The sequence below is a fragment of the Pteronotus mesoamericanus genome, unplaced genomic scaffold, assembly GCF_021234165.1.
Source record: "Pteronotus mesoamericanus isolate MK-2021 breed Mesoamerican mustached bat unplaced genomic scaffold, CSHL_Meso_final contig_613, whole genome shotgun sequence".
Classification (NCBI taxonomy): Eukaryota; Metazoa; Chordata; class Mammalia; order Chiroptera; family Mormoopidae; genus Pteronotus; species Pteronotus mesoamericanus.
In genome coordinates this window covers 155,209-177,226 of record NW_026555221.1, presented here as the reverse complement: position 1 = coordinate 177,226, position 22,018 = coordinate 155,209, and the positions used below count along the sequence as shown (strand labels likewise).

Genomic DNA, 22,018 nt, shown 5'->3' with positions numbered 1-22,018 from the left:
ATCAGAGTCTGTGGGTGGCCCTGGGCCCTGATGGCCCCAATACATATTAACAACCACCCATAAAGTGCTTCCTTAAAAGCTAAGACTGCCCTGCCATTGGCCATCAACCTCTGGCCATCATGCCATGCCTCCTGAAACTTTTATAGGACCTACAGATTCCATGTTATCTCCCACCTTGAATCCGTCAACCCCTCTGAAAGTTATCCTGTAACACTGAAGTTATTACAAATATTTACTGATTGATAACATGGGATTACAAAGGGGGGTGGGGCAGGGATACTAGTCCTCTACACTAGGTCTAAAAGGACTTTCTGCACTGATGGATGTATTCTAAGTCTGTGCTCTCCAGTACAATAGGTACCACTGACTACATATGACTTTTGAGCTCTTGAAATGTGGCTAGTGCAACTCAGGAACTGAATTTTTCATTGTATTTAATTTTAATGGATTTTAAATAGTTATGCTGGGCTAGTGGCTATCAAATCATATTGAACTGGATAGTTCTATGCAAAGGCAGGTTGAATTCTGCTCCTTCCTAGGACCCTAAAGAGTAGTAGCCAGTCCAAACAGAAGATGAAAAGAAGAGAGACAACTTCTTTTCCCAATCAGAAGTAAGCTGCAAGGTGATATCTTTAGGTATAAAAGGAGAAAATATTTAAAGGAAGGCTTTCTTGTATTTTTAAAAAATCTAACCAAAACAGCCTTGAGCCAGTTTCACTTGTGGGGCATGTGACAGAGGAGAAACTAATAGAAACTAGTTTAAAAAAATTGTATTCCCCCTTCCCTAAAAAAGCCGAGGCTGGGTCCTCAACATAGGAAGGCTGTAAGTATAAATAAGGCTTTATTTGATGCCTGACATTCTGAAAATGGGATGTGGGGCAAAACCTAGTCCTAAGCAGGTAGTGGGTTCTTCCCTTTTTCATCTCACAGCAAATCCTGACAGAGGATGGTGAGGAGGCCTTGGAGGCCAAGAAGGGAAAGCAGTTTGTGCTGGCAGCATTAAGGAGTGAGGATGGAGGCATACAGAGAGCAGGGCTGAAGGAGACCATAACAGCTAAAGGTGGTGATATATTACACTTTTAATGATAGTCTTGGCCCACAAGCCACAGAGTCCCCAGAAGTACAGTATGAGTTCTGTGCTTGGAAAGAAATGGCTCATCTCTGCTTTTGAAAACTATCGCAACAAGGCTCCTGTTATCACACTTGCAAAGAAGGAAACGGCCTTTAAGTTAGTACTTTTCTTCCCACCTCTTACCCTCCCAAAGTGGGGAAATGGACACTTTACGGATTTGTATTAAAGAACAGGGAGGGCCCTGGCTGGTGAGGGTCAGTGGATTGAGTGCTGGCTTGCAAACCAAAAGGTCGCTGCTTTGGTTCCCAGTCAGGGCACATGTCTGGGTTGTGCGCCAGGTCCCCAGTTGGGGCGTGCAAGAGGCAACCAATTGATGTACCTCTTCCACATCGATGTTTCTCTCCCTCTCTTCCCTTCTCTCTAAAAATAAATAAATAAAATCTTTATAAAGAACAGGAAGGCTCATTCCTCCATAGCTATCCCACCTACCGAGGTTCATACTTATGCCTTCCTAACCTTTTCCCTCATCCTAACCTACTTAGATCCAGAGTTAGTCTAAGCCTTCTGGTTGACAATTCCACTTGGCACCAAGCAGGGCCCACAAAGATAAAGGGGATCCAGGTGCCCTGGAAGAGACTTCCTAGAGGCCCCATACCCACTTTTTGTCTGCTATTTCCTACATATACAGAATCCTCTCTCCCATACAACAAAGGATGGTCCTTCTCAGCAGGCTCTGGCTTTGTAACCCAAGTGTGAGCAAGGTCCTCTGCACCCCTCATATCTGTGGAAAACTGATCAGCCTCAAGTTTCCATTTCAACACATTCTCCTGACCCTAGTCCATGTGAAATTCTCTTCGTGGTAAAAAGCTCAGAAAAGGCAACTTAGGTCAGCTTTTATTTTTTTCTACCACCTAATGCTGCTTTATATCCTTGAACAAGGCCAGAGGTTTGCCTTCTCCCTGCATTTCTTACAGTCCTACCTGGGCCACGCCCACTTCCACAGCTTCTGACTGCACATCTCCTAAAGCACCAAAGGCCTGGGGACTCCCACAGTCTGTCTCTCAGGGAAGACCCAACAGAGTGCCTTCAGGTCTGCTCTCTCAGGGACTGTTAGAGCTCGAATTTCTGCCTAAGATGGATACTGAATCTTTACTTCAAAAAAAAAAAAGCATGTGATTTCTTGTAAGGTCTATTCCTGGCATTGATTTAATGCCACATGACAACTCTCGCTAGGAAGAATGGAATAGAACCTGTAATTATACTCCCATGTTTTCTTGTCTCACCAACCTTTTCGAGCTTAATTCTTCAGGCCTCAATTATTAAATATACAATCATTAAATACTCCTATATACAGTCCAATTCTAGACTCTGGAGTGAAGGTGGGTTAGGAAGGAGAGAGAGACTGGAAGAGATGTTCAAATCCTCACTCATAAGGCCTTTGGTCAGCCCTCAGTCCCTCCCTTCCTAGAGGTTTCATGACCCTACTAGAAACCCTTCTATCCAGCTTCAGAACTCTTGTTTCTAGTCTTACACCAGCCCAGCCTACAATGTGACAACACATGCCTTTTAACAAACTCATGTCTCGGCAGGAGAGGGATGAGAAGCCTACAGAGAACTCCTGAGGTTTCAGGACAAAATCCAGAGTCCTTAGCAGTCAATTCCTTCTGGACCAGGACTCCCTGCCCACCGCTGGTCTCATTCTCTCCTACCATCCCTCTTGAAACCATCTCCCCCAAATTTTTGCATGCAAATCACTTGTGCACCTCCTCCCTGAACACCCTCCCATCCTGTTAACTACTCGCCCTTTACTGAGTCTGAGGCTGGCTACAAAGATTAGAATCTTCCACATGCCAACCCCCCCACCTTGTGCTGGGAATGCAGTATGGGAGCAGAAACAGACCAGTCCCTGTCCTCAGAGCACTCAGAGGCAGGCCTCAGGGATTCAACAGCAAATAGAACTAAGTGCTGTGAAGGCCCAGCAAACCACGAGGGCGTGAAACAAAGGAGCCTGACTGAGACCAGGGGTCACAGAGTGTTTCCTTGCAGTGGCAACCTGAGTTGAGACCTTAAAGCAGCTTAGATTTAACTAAGAAAAGGAAGGCAGGATAAGGGGACTTTCCTTTCCCTTAGCTTTGTGCCTGCCACCTATAATAGCCCTCACCTGAATGCTGGCAGGAGGGCTGAAGGCCCCTGCTCCTTGGAAAAGAAATCCTGGGCCTCTGGCAAGAAACCCAAGGGGCTCTTTCCAGCTATGCAGGTTCTGCAGGCTCCCTCCAGAAAAGAAATGGTGAAGACAAACTTCCTTAAAAGAACCTCTCCAGTCTCCTCTTGGGATTCTTACCTTCTGTGTAAGGAATGGAAGTGCTACCCACTGGGACATGGGAGAGAGGACAGCCCAGTGGTTCCAGCAAGAAGTTCATGAGACCCAGATGAATTCCCCACTGTGAGTGGTAGGGCTAGGCCCAGCCTAGAAGGGTGTTTGTTGGTGGGGGAGGCTCTGAAGGCAGTCTGAGTCTTCCTCAAAGGCCAGGTGGGGCCACCAGCAGGCTTTCTCCTCCAAGGGGTTGGAAAAAAGTCTACACTCTGGGTGAGAAGGAAGAAGACTGAAGGCCTGGCCTGGGCAGGCAGTGGATTTGTTGGAGGCACAGCTGGATTCTCAGACACATGAGAGATGCCACGTTGTAGGCAGTAGCTGAGCTCTCTCTGCTGACAAAGAGTAAATCTACCGATTCCTGGTTGAGAGGAGTGAAGAGTCCAGGTGCGTCCTTGTGTTGGGGCCAGGTGGGAGCTGGTATGCCTAGCAGGGAACCACATGGGCCTGAGAAAGGCAGGTGTGGGTAAGGCTCAACTCCAGCTGGATCTGAGCGAGAAAGGATGCCTCAACCCTGTCCCTGCTCCTAGCTACACTCAAAAGTGGTCCCCAGGGTTGAGGAGACCCCTCTCTTGGCTCAGGACTGTCCCACAGTGGCATTGTAGCCTATTGTCTTCCCCTCTGAGAGAGGCCAGGCAGTGCGTGGAGGAAAACTGTAAGTGTAAAGCCCGAATCCTGCAGGGTCTGATTGTCCAGAAAGTCCACGATGTTCCATTTCTCCCTCTCCTCCACTGGCATCACCAGCTTGGATTTGGTGGACTGGGCTCTAGGGCAAAGGCATCTATTGTGGTCGCAGTCTAGGTCTCCAGATCTGGGAAGACACACAGAAACAGGGGCAAACTTGGGGACCAACCTCTTCTGAAAAGGGGCCCAGCAGTGCAGAAAGGTCCCATCCTTGAGCATGCATTAGGGATGTGGGAGCCTCATTTCAAACCTGGCCTCCTGGCCCTACCTCAGAGATACCAATTCCACAGGGACACTCTGGTCATAGTTCAAGAGCCCAATGAGGTTTCTCGAGGGGGAAATATAACGTCACTGAGTTTTAATGTTTTTGGGAAGTGGAAGTAGGAGGTGGAAGACAAATGCTGTGGCAGGCAGAGAGGAAATCCTCTGCTTTGAACAGACCAACAGCCAGGGAAGCCCCTGCGCAACACATCTACACGCCCAGATGCGAGGAGTCACTGGTCTGACCAGAGTCACGGGCAGCGAGCTGATACTGGGATGGGTGAAGGCGGGGACTATGCCACAGGAGAAACAAAACAGGTGGGTTGGGGGGCAGTGCAGTGTTAGAAAGGTGAAAGGACAGCCAGTTGGGGATGCAGGTGGCTACTTGGGTGAGTCATCAAGCTATGGAGAAGCACAGTCAGGACAGAGCCCTGAGGAAGGCAGGAGAGTCTGCAAGACACCAGGAGAGCAGGTGCTCTCAGAGGAGGGATCTGCTCACACCTGAGCAGCCATAGCCCGCAGCAGCTTTGCCATTTCCCCTCGACTAACTTCTGCCCTCCTTCCCAAAGGCAATCCAGCACTCGTTGCCAAGATCCTTCCCCAAGGCAGCGAGGCCCCCTTACACCGACTCACTTCCGTCTCAGCATCTCTAACATTCCAGCTTTTTCCAACGCAGACATTTCCTCCCATATACCTTCCCTGAAACTGGAACATTATTCCCTCCCTAATCCCACAGGAGTCTGTCCCACATCTCCTGTCTTTGCTCCAATCTGCCCCCAGCATCCCTTCCGCCAGCCCCATCTAACCCCAAAAAACGGGCCCCGCCTCCCCAAGACCTAAAACAGGGCCTGGATCTGAAGAGCGGTTCCGAATGAGTCGCGGGCATTAAATCTGCCAGCATTGTCCTGCGCGCTTTACCCATTTATGGTAATTCATTTAGTCTCCACGCCACCATGTGAGGTGGGTGCGATAATTTCCAATCTCATTTCACAGATTTGAAACTACAATTAATAGATGTTACGAACAAAAATAAATGCTGATGTATAATTCTCCCTTCATTTTGCTTAGATACGGCCGCCATCATCCTGATGTACCCCACCCTTTTAAAAAAGCATTTGAGAAAAACGCTGCCAGCTTGGTCTCTCATTAGAGGTGTGCGGGAGTGGGAGGCACCACACATTCACACGCCAAGCGGTTCAAAGGGAGGCCGGCAGGCAGCCAGATAGTCACAGCCAACTGCTTACTTGCCCTGGGGCACGTCCTTCCGGGCCTTTCTGTAAGGTGGTTAGGCCCGGAGGCGGCTTTCTACCCGAGTTCCCAGAGGTCCGGGGCCTTTCAGTTTCTGCGACAGCCCCCCGCGCTCTAGCCGCGGCGGGAGCAGGCGGTCGTCCCCCGCGCACAGACCGATTTCTCGTCCATCCCGTGTTTCCGGCTCTGTAGCCAGTTTTTGCTTTAGCCCGGCGTTGACTACGTACTTCCGGACTCACAGTGCCTCCGCCAAAACCATCAGAACGTAAACCTCTTGAGGGAAAAGCCGCTCCCTGCGCACGGAAATCTTTTAGGGTTTATTAGTTCTTCTGAGACAATTTATATTAAAAATGTGATACCTTATTTTTCGTATTGCCCATCGTTACCAACTGAGCCACCAAGGTGATAGGCCGAGGATATGCGGTCCTCAGTAGAACTTGCTTGGTATACTCCCTCTTCCGCTTCTTAGACCTCACGTCCATATCAGCGTTCGAGGAGGTATTTAAAACACGGTAGTGTTGTTTCCACAATGTATTTGCATGCGTTACAAAATTATGTTGCGTTGCGAGAGGACTTGAAATCTTGTCATTTCACCTCGCCCTATGCACTACGTGGCACCGCCATCTTGCGTAGAATTGAATCATGGGGGCCGCCATTTTGGAAGAGAGGGCGGGTATTTCCGCTTCCGGCGGAGGCTCGCTCTCCCTTTTCGTCGGCAGGGCCGCGGCGGGAGCTCCCGTGCTGCTCGTCTCTGTGAAGTATCCGCGTCCATCCTTGTCGCTGCGGCGACACCCGCACCCGCCACCGCCATGACTGAACAGATGACCCTTCGTGGCACCCTCAAGGGCCACAATGGCTGGGTGACCCAGATTGCTACTACTCCTCAGTTCCCGGACATGATACTGTCCGCCTCTCGAGGTACGGGCTGAGGTGTCGGACAGGATTGGCGAACAACGGGGTTGCACGCGTATTGGCGGCCAGGGAAACTTTGGGTGTGAGTTAGGAATGCAGATCTGTGCCTCAGCCGGGATGCACACATCAAGACATAGGTCAGATCAGCCAGTGGCTGCCAGGAGGGTTGCAGGGTGGGGGGCTTTTTTATTTCTTGCTCACCTCACTGCAGGTGTGTTTAAGTGCGCCCAGGAGCCTACGGGTCGGGTGAGGCGGTGATGACACCAACATGCCATCTGAGTGCCCGTGCTGAAACCCAGAGGCTGTTTCTGAGTAGCCGCCCGGCCCTGTGCTCGATGGGAAGTGGGTGGGCTCCAAGGGGACCGAGTGAAACGAGACTCCGGATGGGCCCGAGCCTGCTCTTTCTGTGTTCGGTTCTCCTCCTCATCTCTGTATCTGACTGCGTTTGGAAGGAAGCTTGTTACTTCCATTTGTGCCCACACTATTAAAAATGGTCTAAGGCCCTAGGCTCGTGTCGGGTGCTAATCGGAAAGCGTGAGTGAAACACGTCTTAGTGAGAGCATCTATCCTGTAGTGTGTAAAGCGACCTAAGTCCAGCACTGTTGGCAGCTCTCAGCTACGCTTCTCACATCCAAGTCGCTGTGTTTTGCATCAGAGATCGGATAAAACTAAATAGATGTTGAATTGGTCTCGAGCTCAGAAAAGGGCATCCTTAATCACCGGTGAAGTTCTGCACACCTGAGTTAAATTCTCACCGTGCTGTTTAGCTCTCTTCTGAATAGCCACGTGGCCTTGGCTGCTCATACTCTCACAACCTGCAGTTCCCCTCCCTCCCTTACTGTCCTTAACTTGTTACCTTGTAGACCCACCAGTGACCTTGAGGCATCCTGGATTATCCAGGAGGTGAGCAAGTGACATGTGGGCTTCCTCACTGGGTTTTATTTTCTACTTACCCTTAGACAAGACCATTATCATGTGGAAGCTGACGAGGGATGAGACCAACTATGGCATCCCACAGCGTGCTCTTCGTGGTCACTCCCATTTTGTTAGTGACGTGGTCATCTCCTCCGATGGCCAGTTTGCCCTTTCTGGCTCCTGGGATGGAACCCTTCGCCTCTGGGATCTCACAACGCAAGTAGCTGCTCATTTAGTTCTGGGGCATTGGGGAAAAGTGAGCAGAAATGAGGGAGGTACTGTTGGGAGGTGGTTTCTCTTGGGCTCAGGTCCTTTGTGGGAACTCTGAGTGCAGAGAGTACCTAGAGAGGGTAATTAGTTGTTTGACCTCCCTCCTTTTTGCTTTCAGTTACTCATGTAGAAGTGCTAAGGAGGGGTCTCATTGAGCAGTTTTGCCAGATACTGTTGTTGGGAATAGGCAAGAGTTTGAACAGGTTTTGTCTTGGGAGCTCAGTCTTTGGATAGTCAGGCATAATGGAAGATCCTGGTGATGACAGGTGACATTGTCATCCAATCCCCACGTGGGAATGAGGACAAGTCCTGCAATTCTGAAGGGATCCTTTGGCTTATTCTCAGCCTGCTGTGATCAGAGCCATGTCCAGGGTTGTGGAGTAAGTGCAACTCTGCTGGGGCAGGAACAAGACCAAGGAAACAGTCTCGCTGGAAGAATGCTTGAAAAGTCTTTCTAGACAGTGACCAAGTCCTTCCTCCCAGGGGCACCACCACGCGCCGATTTGTAGGCCATACCAAGGATGTGCTGAGTGTGGCCTTCTCTTCTGACAACCGGCAGATTGTCTCTGGCTCCCGAGATAAAACCATCAAGCTGTGGAATACTCTGGGTGTATGCAAATACACTGTCCAGGTAAAGTGAAGGTGCATGTAAAGGTTCTTTCCCACCCTTAACCTGGACCTTATGTACTGATTTCAGGCCTCATTGATCTTAACGATTGTCATTATAACCAGGGAGTGGGGGTCCAGAGGTTCATGGGACAAGATGAATTTCCCTAATTTCTTTTTCACCTGTAGGATGAGAGCCACTCAGAGTGGGTGTCTTGTGTTCGTTTCTCACCCAACAGCAGCAATCCCATCATCGTGTCCTGTGGCTGGGACAAGCTGGTCAAGGTGAGCTTAGAACCAAGGTCTTTGCTGGTTGGGATGTGTTCCCACTGTCTCCCAGGTGGTCACAGGCTCCAGCCTTGAAAGTTTTTTCCCTCTTTTTACTTTCTTCATCTTGATAGTTGGTCTAAAGTAGCTAATTGATGAACCTGAGTCTCTTTTTAAGACAACAGAGCTTTTGTTAGCTGTTTTAATCCTAATCGTCTATAAGTGGCCAGGACAAACTCTTTAGCTCTTTGGTTACTGCTGGAAATTTTTTTTTTTTTTAATGGCCACCCTATCCAGCAATGCTTTTAAATGGGGTTTAAAAACCCCTTCTGTGTAGCTTGAGCTCTTCTGACTCTGGCAGACCCAGAACCAGGTTCTTACTTCTGACCACTACTCCCCACCCCCCACTTTAGGTATGGAACCTGGCAAACTGCAAGCTGAAGACCAATCACATTGGCCACACAGGGTACCTGAACACTGTGACTGTCTCTCCAGATGGATCCCTCTGTGCTTCTGGAGGCAAGGTACTCAGGGGCTATGAGTCTCTTACTCAGTGGGGACAGGGTCTTAGAAGGAATATTTAAGAGAATGAGATAGCAATTCAAAAATCAGCATTTCTAAAGATCATTTCCTGGGAATGATGTAGATGAGGCATACTGTTTAAAGGGAAAAGATTGTCTTCTGTAAAGCTGGTTCTTGGAACTGTTGATGAGATCAGGGTCTTGTTTTCCAGACTGATCATAGTGATTTAAAAGTCACGGGCTTTTGGTAGGATTGGTGAGGTGGTGTATTAAAGGAAAGGTATACAAAGGTAAATATTGGTACTTGAGTCTTTAGTGTTAGGGAAGTTAAGGGTATAGGGGTGCAGGTAGTTAAGAATTAAGACAGTCGTTAGGCAGCTGGGATTGACATCTGGAAGAGGTCACATTGTCCTGACTCACCTTTCCTCTCCCAGGATGGCCAGGCCATGCTGTGGGATCTCAATGAAGGCAAGCACCTTTATACACTTGATGGTGGGGACATCATCAACGCCCTGTGCTTCAGCCCTAATCGCTACTGGCTATGTGCTGCCACTGGCCCCAGCATCAAGATCTGGGTAAGTATGGACCACAGTTGAGCCCAGGCAACTACCTGTATTCTGTAAGCCCTGACAACATTGTTTTCCTGAACAACTGTCAGGGTGTTGGTGGGGACCAAGGAAAACCTAGTTAAAACTTTTTGGGGTCGGGATTTGCAATGAGGAGGAGCTCTTTGCCTCTGAAAAGGGATGGCCAATAATAGCAGCTCATTCAACCTCAGCACAAATGACATTTTGGCCTGAATAATTCATGGGGCAGTCCTGTGCTTTTTGGGGTGTTTAGCATCATCCCTGGCCTTTACTCCCCACTAGATGCCTATAGCAAACTCCCTCCCAAAAATGCCTTTAGGCATTGCCAAATACGAGGGGTGGCAAAAAAAAATCCTCTGTTGAAATCACTGAGTTATAAAGAGGCTTTTGAAGGGGGTGGGATTTGTGTCTGTGGCATTAAAGTGCTAAGTTTCCTTACTCTTAGGACTTGGAGGGAAAGATCATTGTAGATGAATTGAAGCAAGAAGTTATCAGTACCAGCAGCAAGGCAGAACCACCCCAGTGCACCTCTCTGGCCTGGTCTGCTGATGGCCAGGTAAGTGGGTGTGTCTCGTCCGCCAGTCACGACCAGCATCTTTTATGTAAAGTAAAATGACGTTAGGATGATTGGGGGTGGGGGAGTGCTACTTAGCTGTGCCAGTGAACATAGTGTGTGTATATACCTGCGTTGGAGGGAGGGTTATGGTTTGGAGGGCAGTGATTGCCTGCCTTCAGTTAACTTTGACAAGTTTACAAGCGTGTGAATCCTTATTACCAGCTATTGCTTCCTCTAGGAGTAATCACCCATAATCAGGTAGAACAGTGGGGATCTTAAGGGCCATCTTTGCCAGACTGGTGGGACTGCAGCATTCCACGGCTCTCACTCACCACCACCATTTCTCCTTTGCAGACTCTCTTTGCCGGCTACACAGACAACCTGGTGCGAGTGTGGCAGGTGACTATCGGCACCCGCTAGAAATATTTGGCAGAGCTTTAAAAATAAAAGAAAAACCTGGTTTTTGACTTGTAGAAAGTGTCTTTCTCTGATTAAAAAAAAACCAAACCAACCCTGCTTCCTGTGCTGTGCTGCTCACAGGTTAAGATACTGGCAGACTGGAAGCCTGAGCCTAGTAACAAGACTTGGGCAGTGGAGGGGGTGATGTCAGTCTGTTAGATACCCTCATTACAGTGTCCTTTTTCAGGTAGATTCTCACAGCCTCCCATAAGTCTGGAGAAATTGTTCAGTGAAAGGAACTGATGATTCACACTGGTTGCAGTCATTTGAATGCATTCTGCAATCAGCAGAATGATAGGGTCTCTCTTAATACATAAGAATTGAACAAAGATACACTTTGTCATTCCTCCAAAGGGAAGATTGTTAACACAGAAAACTTTTATGAAACTCATCAGGTTAAGGTTAACATAGCCTCCATCAAATTGCCTTTTGTTAAAATGGGGCTTTTTAATTAAGGCAGGGCAACTCACCAGAAGAATCACTGCTTAATAATCCCTTTTCACTGGCCGGTGTGGCTTAGCTGGTTGGAGTGTCTGGTAACCAAAAGGTGGTGATCTCTGGCTCAGGTATATCATAGGGGAAGCAAGTGATCAATGTTTGTCTTTCTCCCTTTAAAAGCAGTGAAAATAAATACTCAGGATTTTTTAAAAATTTGTAGTGACGTGGACATACTTGTAATCAGAGCTGGCTATTTGACAGTGTGCTTAAGTAGCCTGTACAAATCCTCCGTTTCCTCCTTTACTGATACAATGAGACATCTCTGGCTTTAGCTCCAACTTTATGGGATTTACAGATAATTCACTTACAAAAAATACTTTGGAAATGTGTTCTAGGTCCTGGGCCTGAGAGCCACAGGTGTGGAGAATTTGGGGGAATCTATTGTCCCAAAGCCTCAAAGCGGTAGGATAGGAATCAGCAAATGATGTCAAATACAGTATGAAGCATGCCTATAAATTAGGTAGGATATACAAACAGGAAGGGCAGGATTTATACCACAATCTCCTGAGAACAGTCTCATGCCTAACAGCACTACCCAGATGTGACAGATGCTATTAAGGACCTCAGTTTAGCAGAGGGCTGGCTTCCTGTGGAAGAAAGGAAATGGCTTGTAGGTTACACCTTCAGATTCTGTTCATCTAAAAGAATGGACTCCACAAAAGAAGCAAATAAAACTTTTTATTTCCACAACACGACCCAACTCCCCTTTCCCCCAGGAACAGAAATTGACCTGGGCCACCAAAGCACAGGACAAAAGCTGGTAAGTGACAAGGCAAAGGGTTACTAGAAAAATAGATTATACCCAAGGCTCTCCTCATGGGGACCCAAACCCTGGTCCCCAGGCTCCCCATCAGGGCTCATCAAATGGAACTAAAGACGAAGACGATGGAGACTGACAAAAGGAACTCTACTGAACAAAGGGGAAAGGAGCCTGGCAGTGGAAGGGGTAGGGTGAGCTTTGCTCCTATATTAAGTGCTGGAAAAAAGGGGGAGAAAATAATTTATTGGGAGATGTAGTTTCAATCATGTCGACCATTCCAGATCTCTCATTGAAGCTAAATTCTGGCCAGTCTATGGAGGTAGAAATCAGGGATGGAAGAAAGTTTAGAATTCCTTCCTTCCCCTGGAGAGTAGATGGTTATTATCCAGCTCTACCCTTTGTCCAGCCTGCCTCCCCCCAGAAAGCTTCCAAATCCTTTAGCTAAAACTTGCATCAGAAAATGTAATTGGGACGGGGGTAGTCATGAGTCTTGCCCAAATCCTCCAGCCTGGGAGCTGACATGAAGGTTGAAAAGCAGGGGTGGGGAGAGGGAAGTTAATGAAATTAAATATCCCCTCCCCGACTCAAATTCAGGCCCTGGGCATACAGAGGGAGGGAAGACCAAGCAGCTGTTATCAGGGACCCATGCAGACCTGTTGGACAGATAGTAGGTGAGAGGAGGCCGAGCTGGAGGCCAGAAGGGTTCGTTAGGCTCCTAGAGGGAGAAGAGCAGGGTCCTGGGGTCAAGGAAGAGTAGGAAGCAATGCAGTAACAGTTTTGGGAGCATGTGAGCCCCCAGACTTACGGGCCACCCTCCACCACCACCCGCCCCACCAGTGCTGACCAGAGGGGCCCCTGCGGGTGGCAGGCTGATCAAGGGCACAGCTTGATGCGGGTGCCCTTGGAGAGCACCCGGAAGAAAGGGAAGACACGCTCGCCCAGGAAGGCAGCTGAGAAGGTGTGCACATGGGCCAGAGTCTCGGCATTGTAGAAGCCCAGGCGCCCAGCCTCGTAGTCCAGGTACACGCCGAAGCGCCGTGGCTTCTCACTTGGGCTCAGCAGTGTCTGCTCCGTTGAGCTCTGTGCCTGGTAACGTTTGCCATTGGTGCCCACACACCACACTTCCCGCTGGAGCAGGGGCTGCTGGGATAGGTGGAGCCGGCGGCGGCGATGGTGATGGCGTGAGGAAGAGCTGGCATCCCCGATGCCCATGGAGGAACCCCCAGAACCCACCTTCTCCTTATGATGGGTTGATTCGCGGGCAGCACCCACCGCCCAGCCCCGCCGCCCACCCACCTCTACCTCCCAGTAGTGCCGGCCAGAGCGGAAGCCCTGGGCCCCCAGTACGCAGCAGTCGGCCGAAAAGCGCTTGGAATGGTCAGCAACCTCCTGCCGCCGCTCTGCCAGGCGGACACCCCGGCGGTCAGGAGACAGCATCAGAGCCGGGTGAGCCGTGTCAGGGTCCAGCGTCAGGTCCACTTGGGAGGGGGGAGGACAAATACGCCGGGGATCGGCCCGCTGTTCCCCATCAGCAGTCAGCTCCAAGGTTCGGCCTCTTCTACTGCCCTCCCCCCGCTTCACCTCCCGGACCCCCAGCTGTCCTCAGTTCCCCACCCTTCCTAGAGGCCAGGCTCAGGTTCCTAGGGGTTCCACCTCTTCCCCACTCTTGTTTCCAAGACAATGGACAGGTCTTCCCTCTGGCCCTGGCTCTTCTTGCCAGCCCTCACCCCCAATACCTACCTGGGCTAGGAAAGAAGTCTTGGCTTGTAGCCCCAGGTGGCCTACCTGCTGCCTGCTCCATCTCAGCCCCCATTCTTCCCCTGGGGCCCATCTTCCCTCAGAACCCAATCTCAGGTCTGTGAAGGGAAAGGCAAAGGAAGGTCGTCCAGGTGACCTCCCTACCTCGAGCAGCCTGACAGAACATCCGGCTCATTTTCCTCACGATGGCGTCTGTCAGGAAGTCATGGCTATGGGGTTGACACGGGTCAGGGGACCAGATCTCTGGGGGCTGCAGCTGTACCTCTTCACACCTGGAGGAAGGGGACCAGGCAGGGGGTGGGACCATGATATTCCCAGAGGGAAGAATAGAAGCTGAGGGGAAGGAGGGAAGGGTACAGGAGGCAGAAATTTGGGTCCTGGGGAAGGAAGGAGAGGGGCAGAACAGCCAAAAGAGGCAGGGATGGGGAACCAGATGCCACTGGGTCACAAAGGATAAAGGATGGGAACACACCTATTGAAAGTCTCCTTGATGTCCTGGGAATAACAAACACAAAGAAGGAGAGGGAGAGAGACAAAGAGAGAGTCAGCTGTGCAGGGATGGCTCCTTTCTCCCAGTCTGATTCCAGCCAGAGAAAGACTGAACTTAAACAGGGAGTGAGAAGAAGCACCTCAAGGCCCTCAGCAAACAGGCATCCATCCCAATCATCCGTATGCCTCAGCATACCTAACTCATCTCATCTTACCAGGAGCCCAGGAATACGATTTTCAACCCCAGTAAAATAACTCTCGCAATATGACTTGGTCATCTTTTTCAGGATGTCACTGTCAAAAATTCTTTCCTCGATTCTCATTTGAGACCCTCCTTCTACAACTGAATCTTCTTTATCTTCATTGCGTATAATCACACATACACACCACATTCAACAATATGCTATTCTCCGCCTCAGGTGAAATCCCTGAGGGTTCCTCCCAATGAGAAAAGGAAGTCATGGACAGGTTTGGTAAGCAATGCCTGACAAAGCAAACACAGGGTGCTCAGGAGCTGACAGGGAAGTGGGCACTGCTCACCTGGAGCAGCCGCAGGCCCCCCTGCTGGCTCCGCTCCTGGGCCTCGGCCAGCAGGCAGCTCAGTTGGGCCGCCTGCTCCGCAAGACGGCTGGCCGCTGCTCCTGCACGCCCCAGCTGGGCTTCGTGCATCTCTCGAAGGCGCCGCTCCAGCCCTGCCTGCTCTTCAGCAAGAAACCTTGTCAGCCGCCCAAACTCTGAGGCCACAGCTGCCAGTTCTGACTTCATCTGGCTCTGGGATGATGCAAAGGGGATGGTGGATACCACCTCAACACACAGAAACATAAACCCCCAGTTTTGTAACTGCTGCCCCTTGATCCAAGAGAAAGGAGCCCTACCTCCCAAATGGAAAGAGGTACCTGTCCTCTTCCCCACCTCCCAGCCTTACCAGGCATCACTCCTCCACTCCTAGCACACGGGTCCAAAACTCACCCACCTCTGCCTGCAATATTTATCTGTACCTTGGCTACCCAACTTGACTCACCCTTCAGGTCTGAGCTTAAATATTCCCTGAGAGAAGCCTCCCTTCCCCTCCAGATCTAAATCAGGACCACCCCCATAAATATCACTGTCTCCTCATGGCATATATCTCAATTTGAAATGATAAGTTTACATTGGAGTACCTTTAACATCCTTTCCCCTCACTGCACCAAAAGCTCTGTTTGCCACAAGATCCTTGGACCCTGGCACAGTGCCCATCATGGAATTGGTGCTTGGTAAAAATTTCTTGGAATGAATAAATAAAAATTCAGGAATCAAGATATGAAGTTAGGGTCCTGATTATTGCACTAGTGACCTTGGGAAAATCACTCAATCAGGAATCGGCAAGCATTTTCTGTAAAGGGTCAGATAATATTTCATGCTTTAAGAGGTAAAATCAGGGATATTATTATATAAGTACTTCTTTTATAATAAAAAGAACACATCTGCCCACCCCCACCCCATTTGCCTGGGTTGGGCAATCCCAAATGGTGGGAACACTTTTTGCCCATGTATCATCAGCTGGAGACATTCTTGGGACAAAGAGTGACAGGCCAGAATGGGGAGGGAAGTCCTGACTGGCCAAGTGGGTAAAGTAATAAGTCAGATTCTCCCTCTGTCCCAGCGACGCACAGATCCTTATGCCTTCTCTGCACACTAGGAGCCCCAAAGTCTCAATTTGGGCAGCTGGCTGGAGGCAAAATGACTCCCGAACTGCCAGATCCAGATGCCACCGCTTAGTGCCAGGCAGCTGCCAGCAGCAGCAGTCCCTGAGGTGTAGGTGGCAATAATCACAGACCCTGGGAAGTAATAAGGCCCAGCCACTGGCCAGGGGGCAGGCACAGAAGAGGTGGGGAAAGAGGTCCGACAGGAAGGGTGCCGTGCACTTGGTCTCTGAAGCTCGGCACCAGGCCATTCCGGCGCCAGGTTGCCTTACAAAAACGGATAGGGGATGAGGGGCTGGAACTGGGGAAAAAATATCTAAAAACACTCCTTGGGGTAAGTGAGCAACAGTTAAAAAAGGCTGAGAAACACTGGACTAGAAGATACTATAGCTCTATAATTCTAACATTGACTAATTCCTTCCCTCTAGCAGGTACCCCGGCCTCTCTCATGCTCCGGGCTGCTCCGCCCACCACCTGCCATCCACCCTGGGGTCTGGGGCTTCTCCGACGGCCGCTATATGGATTTTGCCTTGCCCCCTTCTGCTCTCTGTTATCCAGCATGGTGGGGACAGTCTGGTGGGACACTGGCTTTGGGGCTACATAGCCTCTCACCCCCATTTTAGAACCTGGGAATGCCCCTCTCTCCTCAGGACCCTGGGAGGGTGTGTGTCTACCTCTCTCCCACGCCTCGGCTGCCCCGTTAGCAGATCTAGTCACCGCCTATGAGAGTGGGCAGCCCGTCTGCCCTGCACTGTCCTGACCACAGAGTCAGCCATTCCCTGTAAAGGACATCCACCCACCTTTAGCTCTGTCACCCGCCTCTCCTCCTTGGCTTTCATCTTCTGCACAGCCTCCAGCTGCTTCCTTAGAGGTTCCACATGCCCCTGCAGTTTGGCCTGAGGGAACAGTAAAAGGAAGGCTAACGGCCTGGGCTGGGCAAGGAACCTGTGCTCAGAACCACCTCGCCCATCCTCCCTGCAGTGGGTTGGGTCTCAAAGCCTGATTGCCATCACAGTTATCAAATGAGCATTATATTCCCTTCCTCCCCTTCCTCCTCTGCAGATGATGACAAAGACTCCAATCCTCCACCTGCACTCCTGTCCACAGCCCTGGCTGTGTTCTCTAAAGGGAGGAGGATCCTGATGACTAGAGCCCCACACTCAGCAGTGGAGTAGGCCTGGCTCAAGCACCTCACCACACAACGTCCTTGCACGTGAATGTTCCTGCCTATGGTCCCTTCCCCCTCATAAACAATCTTCCTCATAACTTTCATCTCTAAGTACTTTTCTGATGACATTTGTGTGATAAAAATCCATGAGTAGTTTTCTACCACTTGTAAAATATAGGCTCTCACTGACCCTACATTTCTAGCCTTCCCTCCTGTACCTACCTCTTCTACAGGCTCTTAGCTTTAGCCACATTAAACTCCCTGTCTTTTCCTAAGTATAACTCCATACTTTTATCCATGCTGTTCCCTCTGTCTAGGAATGCCCTTCTCCACTTGGCCCAAGGCATTCTTCCTTTAAGACCCAGCTACCTAAGGTCCCCATCCTCCCTGCCTCCAACTTCCTCTGGGATCCCAAGCAACATGAACACAAGCTTTACAACACTTCCCAGGCACTGTAATCATTACAAGTGTGCCTACCCTCCCCAAGAAACACCAGGGAGCCTAGGGGCAAGGTTGCCACTTTAGTTTGTTTCTCTCTACCCATCTACTTTCTCTTCCACTCAATCACTTGCTAAATGAAAAACAAAACCCCTGTCTTCCTACTGTTTTAATCTTCACATCAAAATATACACTTAAGCTCTGCGTTCCAAACATTTGTAGCAGTCTTTTTTCTTTAGAAGGACTATTAGAGACACCAGAATGGGTGAAATAAGCCCAAACTATTTGTTATTTCATATTTTTGTCTTCTCCTTCTGTTTCTTTCTCCTTTTCCTGGAGCGGTAACACAAGGTAGAAGACCTCAAGCCTAGACTCCCATCTGATCCTAAATGCAGCCAGGTGACCTGAAGCAAGCCATGATTCCAGTTTCCTCATCTAAAAATGAGAATTGGGAGTAACAGAACCTACCTCTTACACAGCGTGCTTAGCACAACGTCTGGCATGTAGCAACAGCTCAGTAAATGTTAACTAGAATTCCCTACCTAGGCCTTAAGCTGCCAATGAGAGCCTGATAATGACCCCTGAACTAAAAAAGTTACTGACCCAGGATACAAAAAACAGTTGTTGCACAGGTAAGTGGTTGTAGAAAAAAAGTTGCTATAGTAATAAAATCACAATCAATCTCTAACATGAAAATAGTATAAACTACACAAAACTTTGCCTTTTGATATTACTTTCTACTTTTCTCCAGTAGTATTAATAATTTCAATTCTATTAATACAGAATTTATGATGCTTAAATTTTCCATTTGATATTTTTCCTAAATTGTTGACAAAAATTCATAAGCAGGAATCCAAATCGAGTACTATTTAAGAGAAATCTTCAAGGACCTTTAACTTTTTTGGAGCTTTATTTATACATCATTTGTGTGTTATTACCTATTCAATAAAGAAATATTTCTATAAAACAACACAATGCCAAGCTAGTATTTGAACAGAATAAACTACTTGCCTGTAAAACAGCCTATAACTTACAAAGGCGATCACTCAAGTTAGTTCTATATAATAAAACTTATGCATTGACATTTGCTGATCAGTTAATGTCACATTATTCACTGCAGAGCCCTACTAGATTGGCATTCAATAGACATGGTTAACACAAATCAAAATCCAGTTTCAGAAGCAGTTAGGCAGTCCTGCCAGGGGAGCGTGAAGGAGAGAGGGGTGGAATGCCCTGGATATTCCACCCTGAGATCCAGTTAACAAAGTGACTACACATTGTTTGATGGGTACAGTTAACCGGGAACTGAGGGAATATAAAAGGGAAGGACAAAGGGGGCTCACAACCTCCCCTAATAATGCAGAGTCCAAATGACAGGTGATACCACCAATGCAGTGAGTCCCATACTAGGCTGGGCTGTCTAAAGATACTTTCCTCGTCACTGATTCAGAATCTCTAGTGGTAGGGCTCACTCTACTTTTGAAAACCTCCACTAGTAATCTGGCCAATCAGCCAGGTTTGACAGTCACTATGTGGAATGAATAGTTACTCTGTCCCGACAGGATGTAGGTTTGTCTGAGCTATACCACAGCTCTAGATACATTACTCTAAAATTGGGTAAATAATAATAATACCTACAAGAGGTTATTTAGGAATCAGGAGGTATGAAAACATCAGGCATAAAACAAAAAGCATTGTGCCAATCATATAGGCGCTACCTTCTCCCCTTCCCTGTCCCATTGCTTCAAACACATCCAGGCCTTCGCGAAGCAATGATATTTGTGCTGCCTGTCTCACAGCCAACTCTCCTTTACCTATGTCCAAAAAGTCAGGATCAGAAATAGGGGGCAAGATATTAACAAAAATAGAATCAGACTCCAAGATGAAGTCGTATGTCAGAAAAGTCAGACAGACAGACATCCAAATAGCGGTGACCTTGTTAACAGTATAGACCAGGGGTGGGGAGAAAGGGTGGGGAGTAGGTCATAACCAAGTCCATCACTTACTAGTAGCCGTGTGGCCCTGTGTATATTACTTAAATCTCTCTGACTCTGTTTCCCGATCTGTAAAATGGGAATAGAAATCGTATCAAACTCAGAAGGTTGTTCTGAGTTTTAAATGAGACAGTCCATGAAAAATACTTAGTACAGCGCCTGGGGTACATAGTATATATTCAGTAAATATTAACTTTTAGTCCTGGAGATAATAAAGTTCAAAGACATTCAGAGATTTGCCCCAAGTAAGTAAGTGCAGAGCCAGGACTACTGACTCAAAAGTCTCTCCCTTTTTTCTGAATTCCCAGGAAAGGTAAGAGGTTCTGGCCAGTACATCAGAATGATGCGACCCCAACAGAAGTCCTTAGGGGGAGTACCAAGCCATATCATATGGTGGGTGGGGAACCCATTAGAAGGTAAGTACAGAGCATCTGGGTCAGACACTAGGAGTCACTAGTATGCGCCTGATCTTTCGAGCTCTTTCCTGTTCTTTGAGGCCCCAAGCTCTTGCCATCTCTAGGGGAGTCTGTCAAGAATAGACTTAAGACCACCTAAAGGAAAATGAGACTTCTGGTAAAGACCTAGGGGCCTGCCTGCACTCCTACTCTTAGGGACAGTGAAAGTGTGAAACACCAGTGGCTTTTCCCCAGATTAGTTCTATATAATAAAACTAATGCATCGATATATGCTGATCAGCTAACGTCACATTATTCACTGCAGAGCCTTAGTGGACTAGCATTCAATAGACATGATTAACACAAATCAAAATCCAGTTTCAGAAGCAGTTTGGAAGTCCTGCCAGGGAAGCATGAAGGAGAAAGGGGAACCCAGGGATATGGCATCACCAGCTTTGCCCAATTTCCTTTGAGGAGGCCAGTCTTCCCTGGTCTTCACTGTGTCTGCTTTGTCTGTTTCACACTCTAATCCTTGGTGCCAATAGGTGCTTAGATAAGAAGAACCAGCTCACCAGTACATGAGGTTCTTTGCGGGGAAGACATTTCCTTTTCCCAGTTCCACTTCTCTCCTCCCCCACTAAACTCCCATCTTCTCTCACCTTGTACTCCTGCACCACCTCCTCCAATGGCACCACGCTGTGCTGTTTGTGGCTCCTGGATTCTCGACACACCACACAGATGGCCTCTTCATCCACTTCACAGAAGAGCTTCAGGGCTTCTTGGTGTTTGGGACAAATGCCCTGCTCATTTCCACGGCTCCCCCGACCCGGTGCTGGATGCATCTGCCTTATCACCTGGACCATGTTGGCTAGCTGCAGGTTGGGGCGGAAGCTCCGCCTGGGAAAGCTCTTTCGGCACTGGGGGCAGGTGAAGCACCTCCGAGGGGCCGGAGGCGGGGGCAGTGACGTGACAGGGTCTAGCTCCTCTTCCTCATCCTCCTCCAGCACTTCTTCCTCCTCCTCGTCCTCCCCCCTCAGGTCCTCCTCCATGTCCCCCAAGTAGTAGTCCAGGTCTTCTTCCTCATCCTCCTCCTCCCACACATAGTCCATGTTGTCCCAGTTGGACCCGCCCATGCCACCGGTCCAGAACACACCTTCCTCTTCCTCCTCAACCTCTTCCTCCAAGTCACCCTCATAGTCTTCATCCCTCATGGGAGTGTCCCAGCCCCCACCGGCCCCCACAGCCTCCACCTCCTCCTCTTCCCCGTCCTCCTCCTCCTCCTCCTCCCGGTCTAACTCGTCCCTGTCCTCTTCATCCTCCCCTCCCCATAACTGGGTTACACACACTCGGCAGAAGTTGTGCCCGCAGCCGATGGACACTGGGTCCGTGAAGTAATCGAGGCAGATGGCGCACACCGCCTCCTCCTGAAGGGTCTGCACAGGGTTGGGTGCCATGGCAACGGCAGCCATCTTAATGTCCACTCAGCCAGTGTAGATGGTTCGGGGGGGCAGGGGGCGGGGGGGTCTTTCCTCTCAGACGCCCTGACGACCCGGCCCCACCCCCAGCCCTGCCTCTCCACACCTTGCCTCTAGCGCAGCCAGAGAAATGTCCTCCCGACAACCCGCCCCTCAACAGTTTCCTACTCCCAGACGACAACTGTGCCTCTGCGAGGGGAGAGGACACAGCTGAGCGCTACCGCCAAGTCCCTCAGGTGGCCCTGAGTGCAAATCTGCCCCAACGCTCCCTGGGCCTCCTCATAACCCCCCGCCCCTCATCACTTCCTGGCCCGCCCCCTCGCTTCCGGTCTTCCTTTCAACACTTCCGGAGCCTACAGGCCACCCAAGCTAAAGAGTTCCTTCCTCGGTCGCGCATTGCTCCATTCTTCCCGCCCCGGGCCCCGGACAACAGGAAACGACGAGGAGACGCTCTAGCATCCACTCGGGTGCAGAGCGGGAGGGCTTGAACGATAGAGATCCACATCTCTGTGGTGCGGGCCAGCGAGAAACAAAGACGAAACAGAAGGACCGGCTACGCGCCTCCCCCATCCACCGGGGGTAAACTTCGGAAGACAGTGGAAGCCTTTGCAGTCATCCTCTGTAGGTGCTAC

The 22,018-nt window shown here is 49.5% G+C and overlaps 2 protein-coding genes, 1 long non-coding RNA gene and 2 other non-coding genes across 8 annotated transcripts; 3 read left to right on the top strand and 2 right to left on the bottom strand.

The window, feature by feature from the left end:
* Nucleotides 1-3,846: 3,846 nt before the first annotated feature.
* LOC129076606 (uncharacterized) lies at nucleotides 3,847-6,332 on the bottom strand. Its single transcript, XR_008529751.1, has 2 exons — nucleotides 5,996-6,332; nucleotides 3,847-4,254 (listed from the first exon to the last, which is right to left on the bottom strand). It is a non-coding gene; the product is annotated as an uncharacterized LOC129076606 (long non-coding RNA).
* On the top strand, nucleotides 6,308-10,747 carry RACK1 (receptor for activated C kinase 1). The gene is made up of 8 exons (XM_054580728.1): nucleotides 6,308-6,554; nucleotides 7,508-7,679; nucleotides 8,217-8,364; nucleotides 8,529-8,624; nucleotides 9,020-9,130; nucleotides 9,562-9,702; nucleotides 10,160-10,270; nucleotides 10,625-10,747. The coding sequence occupies exons 1-8, from the start codon at nucleotides 6,446-6,448 to the stop codon at nucleotides 10,688-10,690; spliced, it is 954 nt and encodes a 317-aa protein (XP_054436703.1). The 5' UTR covers nucleotides 6,308-6,445; the 3' UTR covers nucleotides 10,691-10,747.
* On the top strand, nucleotides 6,797-6,864 carry LOC129076611 (small nucleolar RNA SNORD95). The gene has a single exon (XR_008529753.1). It is a non-coding gene; the product is annotated as a small nucleolar RNA SNORD95 (small nucleolar RNA).
* LOC129076610 (small nucleolar RNA SNORD96 family) lies at nucleotides 7,983-8,061 on the top strand. Its single transcript, XR_008529752.1, has one exon. It is a non-coding gene; the product is annotated as a small nucleolar RNA SNORD96 family (small nucleolar RNA).
* Nucleotides 10,748-11,863: 1,116 nt separating the features above from the next.
* On the bottom strand, nucleotides 11,864-21,671 carry TRIM41 (tripartite motif containing 41). 4 transcript variants are annotated; one of them, XM_054580724.1, is made up of 7 exons: nucleotides 20,571-21,671; nucleotides 19,529-19,585; nucleotides 16,717-16,812; nucleotides 14,775-15,005; nucleotides 14,218-14,240; nucleotides 13,890-14,017; nucleotides 11,864-13,465 (listed from the first exon to the last, which is right to left on the bottom strand). In XM_054580724.1, the coding sequence occupies exons 1-7, from the start codon at nucleotides 21,378-21,380 to the stop codon at nucleotides 12,861-12,863; spliced, it is 1,950 nt and encodes a 649-aa protein (XP_054436699.1). In that variant the 5' UTR covers nucleotides 21,381-21,671; the 3' UTR covers nucleotides 11,864-12,860. The 4 variants fall into 4 exon arrangements, with proteins under 4 accessions (XP_054436699.1, XP_054436696.1, XP_054436697.1 ...); XM_054580721.1 differs by lacking the exon at nucleotides 19,529-19,585 and having other exon boundaries at nucleotides 14,775-15,038; XM_054580722.1 differs by lacking the exon at nucleotides 19,529-19,585.
* Between the last annotated feature and the right edge of the window lie 347 nt (nucleotides 21,672-22,018).